Consider the following 6,000-nt stretch of genomic DNA (forward strand, 5'->3'; position numbering starts at 1 on the left):
ATGCGTAGAAGTGATGGTGTTGATGAGTGTTTATGTTGTTAAGCACTGGCAACTAGCCTGGGACTTAATGCTATTCGACCAGCAGGGCCCTGTCAGCAATGTGGGGCTCCTGGGATCACAGCACAAGCATCATACCACCCTGAGAGGCAATAAAGTGTGTCCATGTGAGAACATACACGTGAAAAAAAGTTATTCATATGTCAACCTGCATCTGCGTCTGCATTTGTTTTCGTACGATAATTGAGTGTGTGTGTGTGTGTGTGTGTGTGTGTGTGTGTGTGTGTGTGTGTGAGATTCGTGGACCCACAGAAGTGGTAGTAGTTGAGTATGGCAGTGGAGCCCCTATGGTATAGCGCGTCTATAACAAGGCCACAGAGGCCCCTGACAGCCCACTTGTCACTGTTTACCTAAGTACAAACACTGGTAGAAGTGTTTAGTCCTCTGGGAGGCTGAGTGATTGAGCAAGAATGTAGGAGCTGTTTTGATAAGTCTCAGCAGTAGTGGCAGCAGTCTCTCCCAAACATCCCTCTACTCCCCACGCTCCAGCTCAGTTCTCTTACACCGCATGGACAAAAGCCCTGCCTTAAAGCTTCTTCCCAACCCTTTCTCTGCTCTTAGCTATTGAGATGATACAATATGTGTTTTACTCGTGTTTAAGAATTTTTTACACGGTGACCCATCCCTCCATTCAGGCATTCACCCTTCTCGTATTACATTTCTGCGTGCAGCCTTATCATGCCTCTCTCGCTTTATCTTTAAAAATAATAGTTTCTTCCTATCACTAAACCCATCCTTTGTTCCCTCCCAACTTTCCTCCATCCTTCCACCTGTTCCTAAACTATTCTCTCTTTCCACTCTTCTTTCATAATATGCCCTTCCCTCCATCTTTCTTCGAGACTTCCCAGCCTGCTGTTGTCTCCCAATGCTTGGGCCTCTCTGATGAGCAAAGACAAACTCTGCAAAGAAAATAAACCCGGATCCTCAGCCCGTTTATAGCACAGGGGCCCAGGAATTAAACTGTATACTTTACAGCTTGGCTTGTGGAGGTGTGGGAAAATAGCTCCCTCTTAGACTGTGTGTATGTGTGTGTGTCTATGGGGCCCCCAATCTGGCAGTACTGGAACGGGGCAGAGCCCACCTATACCAACAACACACCACCACATCTGTTCTTCAAGGCCTCAACTTGATAAAAGTAGGGAATGGAATTTTCTGTCACTCATAAAAACAAAAAAAACTAAAAAACATTAACTTTGGCTTTTTGGAAGTTATTAGGGATATTAGCTTTTGTTTCGCTGGTTGTTATTTGTTTTACTTTTTTGTCTCATGTTATGTCATGTGTCTTAAAAATCATAATTACAGTTGTAGGATTTTTTGAGATATTCAATTGAAAGCAGCCTTCTCCTCTTTTTTTTTAAATTGAAAATTCTTCAATTGAAAGTCCAAATGTTTGTGTGATTCCAAAATATTCAGAGGTGCCTGAGTGTTGATGATCTCTCTTCCATACTGACCTTGGTAAAATCATGTTGTACGTGACTGAGAGTTTTAAAGTGGCAGTGGTGATTCTGGCTGGGAGAAAGGAGCCGTCGGGTGTCCGATGCACCAGTGAAACCACGCTACAGTACACAGTGGTCTGAGCTTCCCACAGCGCCAGCGGCTGGCTCCTGTTTCCACACATGACATTACAGTCTAATCCTGCCGACCGGCCAGAACTGTAAACTAAACAGTCCTAACCACACTCTCTCTCTCTCTCTCTTACACACACACACACACACACAAACACAAACACACACACACACACACACACACACACACACACACACACACACATACACACACACAGTCCCATGTTTTGACTCCAGCTCAACAATAATTAGTCCCCAAATGGCAGTTGACGCTAAAATATCTCTCATTAAGACTGACTGAACACCATTACTACTGGGCTCATATTACTCACTGCCAGTCACCGTTATTACACACACATAGACACACGCTTACACACACTCACACCTTGACTGTTTGTTTCCATGGAAACAGCTAAGGACACTACTCAACACTTAATTGGAGTAGATGCTAGTTCTGGGGGAATTGGGTAATTCAGTGTGGTTTTGGTGGTATTTTTGGTCATCTGTGCAGTATTTAAATTCATCATTTTGAGGGTTATGAAGCTTTATATAATGTCATATACTGTACTATACATAGATTGTATATTTGATCTAGAATAGGACTGTATTTCCATGCCTGCACAGCTTTAAACGTAACTCTATTTATTTATATAGCACCCTTTGTGCAAAATTGCAATACAAGGTGCTTAGCAATAAAAAAACACTTTTGACTGTCCACCAGCTTTTTTAAGTCCTTGCTTCTATTTCTGCTGCATTCCTTTATTTCTTTGTCTTATCTGATAGATTTAAAATCTGATGTTCTTAAAGTATATTCCTAAATAGATATTTTTCTTTATCTTACCTCTGAGAGGCAATGCTTGCATGGAGCACATGCTTCCCAACTGTTACTACTGGTCTATATACATTAGTTTATTTTTGACTCTGTAAAATCCTTAATTTATTGATATTGTCAACCATTTTTGAGCTCTGCTGTCAGCCACCCTTAACTGTCCAATTAAATTAAATTAGCAAATTAGAATGGGGCCGTCATCCCTTCCTTAGAACAGAACAGGGACATAGTTTTCTGATCTGGACACTCTTTAAAACACTGTAATTAGCCGAGCAGCAGTGGGCTTTCTAATTGAGATGGTTGATAATCTTGTCACCAACCACAGCCAGGCTTGATAACATGACACCATCTGTCATTACGTGATGGGGAAGCTGTGAAAAAAGTGAAATGGTGGAGCTGTAAATTGCTATATTGTTTGTTTGAAGGCTTTTCACTCTCCGCATCAGCCACGCAGATACATGTTTGGGAAACAGATTTACCGGGAGAGAAATAAAAAATGTCCCCAGTGCTGTCATCCTCAGTGCATTGCCAAACCCCCCAGTAATGAGATGAGAGCTCACAGAAGGCAGCCTCCTCCGCCGCATCCTGCTTGACTCCCCACCTCACCCCTCCGCCCCCGCCTCCGGTCTTCACTTCCCATTCTCTCCCAGGCTGCAAGACGTGTGTGTCCTGGCGCACTTGAGTGAAAGCACGCCACGTGGGTGCTGGTGGCTTAGTTTGGGGTTAACATCAGTGACAGCTCCACACAATGGTCCTTTTTCCCCCCACGTGGCTCAGTTCTGAGTGGAGTTCTGCTCACCAGACACTGATGTCATCTACGCACCAAAAGGCTTGAAAGCTGGTGTTTGCTTTGCTATGGCTACATGCACAGCAACAACACTTTAAACATATAACAAATTCACTGAACACGTTGTTGGACACGTACACAACCAGATAGACAAACTAACAGTTACAATGCAAACATCAGAATTTGAAGGTACATTTTGTATTTGTGCACATCATTTCAGTCACTTCATTTCAGTCTTACTAACTAAAATGTGAGTTGTTAATGGCTTTGACATTGTTAAGAAAATGACTTGTCTCTACACGTCAGTTAGATTTGTTTAACAGATGTTTTTCAAATGTTCTATAAATGTTTGAATGTTTTTACAGTTCACCAGCTCATATGGTAGTGCCACATTTGTCCTTAAATCATGTCTTGTTTCCCTCTTACCAGCCCTGATTGAACAGATCCTGTTTTGGCTCCCTAGGGTGACTCGGCGCCTGCTGGAGACGACAGTACGTTTGCCGACACAGTGACTCTGGAGCAGAAAACCAACAGCATTGGTGGCACCAGCGGGAAAGTCAGCCTTTGGATGCAGTGGATGTTACCTAAAGTCACAGTTAAACTGTTCGCTCCCGACCCAACTGCCAAAAAGACAGGTACCCCAACCTCAACAGCCCTGCTCTTTTTTTTTCAAATACACATTTTCAATTCTTTACTTCTGATTGATAATCCACAGTAGTGTTTTTTGCTGTTTTGAACGCATGATATTTGGTAAGTCTCGGAAGTATTGCATGATTGAAGAAGACCTGGGTAGATCCCATGAGGAGTGTCTGAATAAACAATACTCTTATTTTTTGATTTTAAATTTGAGATCTGATTAATTAGTGTTGTAAAACAATAGGGAAAAACCCTCATATTTACAGCGGCACTAGTTTTTATTGCAAATTTGTCAGTGTGCAGTGTGAAAGAGGAAGTTATTCAAAGTTCTTACCGCCCTGCTGTATCAACTCTTAAACTGATCAATGTGACCTTTTTTCTCATTCACGTTTCGGGGACTTGGAAGGGAAAAGCAGCTGTAGAGAAGGAAGGATGGAGGGAGAAGACAAATAAATAAATGGATGATGAATCCCAAGCGAACTGCCTCGTGTCCCCTTTAGATTTACTGGGGCGATGAAAGGCTAGATTTACCTTTAATTGGTGGCTGTAATATTTAGCATCTGCCAAGCAGATCGCCCAGCTTAAAGTCTTTAATTGTGGAAACGGAATGTTTTGGAGGACCTCACAGGGATGGTTTGACTTAGGGACATCCTAAAAAGGCATTACTTTAGATCTGGGCTTAATATGTGCCATCTGAGATGCGAGATGAATTTACCACTGGATTTTGTGTGTGAAAAATATTAAGCATGTTATTGAAAACAAGAATTGTGTGCATGCAATATATTAGATGCCTAATATCACAAGTACATTCTTGGAGATAAGTAAGCCACAGATAAGACTGAAGACAATCTGCAATGATGTAATGTGTTTTTCAACTGCAAAGCAAATAAGATTATTTTCTCTCCAGAGAAATGGAAAAACGGGTCAGATGTTATGCTATTAAGTGTTGGAAGATTAGAGGTAGAAATTTAAGCATGACTCTCCAGAGGTTCTGCTAAAGGCACATATCAGTGGTACACTTTCCTTCTTTTAAGATGAACCATTTAAAACCATGGGACTAAGGGTTTCCAGTACTCTTACAGGGTGGGTTTAGTAAACTCGTACATCAATATCAACACTACATTTGGAGACAGAGTTTCTGAGTATCTAACAACTTGGGAGAGTTCTTTCCACTCAGGATTCGCAATAAAGCTGACATGCCTTGTGTTTCTATTTGAATAAGCCATTAGGAAGCTCTTCATTTCTCAGAATCACCACAAGGCAACAGTACAACAACAACCATAGTTTCACATGCATGAAGTCCATTTTCCCAAGCTAGCCTGTGATTGTGGGACTTTCTCTGTGGAAACAATGAGAGAGAACCAACAGTTAAGCTCACAGGCTCGGTTCAATACAAAGTTAATCAGTCCTTCTATGAACTTACTCACTTCGCCTGAAGTGGGTGAGTTTGCTTGCACACAAGGTGCAGTGAGACACACACATATATTTCCATGACTACACAAATAGTCTATATGAACATTCAGTATTGTGTAAACACACATAGAGACACAGAGGGAGGATATCTTATTCATGGTTTGCCTTCTTACCCACGTATTTTATTATGACTTCCTTAGGCAAAGTGTATTGATTTTCATATTTTGTGTGTGCGTGCGTGCGTGCGTGCGTGTACTCTAGGCTCTAGCCATAATCAGCCTTATGCTATATTGGTCCAGTTTTGAAAAACACACTGTGTGTTCTCTGTCTAAGAAGTTGGATCAGGACTGTGGCAAGACCTGGACAGGGTTAGCTCCAGTACAGGTCCTTGCCCACAGAAATTAAATTCACACACACACACACACACACACACACACACACAGATGAAACTTCCTCTACTGAAGTCTGAGTTCAGCTGTATCGTGTATTTGCCAAGTGCAGTAATGCTTAAACAAAAACAGAGGGATAAAGTCCCAGCATGCGCACTGTTGCAAGCTAAAGATCAATACACAATTAAGTTGCCTAATGATTGTCTTTTCCCTGGGATTTTATTTTCATGAATGTGAATTTCACAAGGAGCTTTTCGTGCATCCCTGTGGAGGCTGGGGGCATTGAACCTGAGTGGACAATGTTCAAAGCTTCCATTGCTAAAG

General features: G+C 41.9%; 1 protein-coding gene across 2 annotated transcripts in view; it reads left to right on the forward strand.

Moving 5' to 3' along the window:
• The window catches only part of LOC117946102 (vacuolar protein sorting-associated protein 13B-like), a 335,261-nt gene that overhangs the window by 181,766 nt on the left and 147,495 nt on the right, over positions 1-6,000 (forward strand). For both annotated transcript variants that reach the window (XM_034873955.1, XM_034873954.1), the window contains exon 26: positions 3,702-3,873. In XM_034873955.1, coding sequence (XP_034729846.1) covers positions 3,702-3,873 — 172 coding nt within the window. The remainder of the gene's footprint in view (positions 1-3,701; positions 3,874-6,000) is intronic.

Source organism: Etheostoma cragini, chromosome 6 (genome assembly GCF_013103735.1).
Source record: "Etheostoma cragini isolate CJK2018 chromosome 6, CSU_Ecrag_1.0, whole genome shotgun sequence".
Taxonomy (NCBI): Eukaryota; Metazoa; Chordata; class Actinopteri; order Perciformes; family Percidae; genus Etheostoma; species Etheostoma cragini.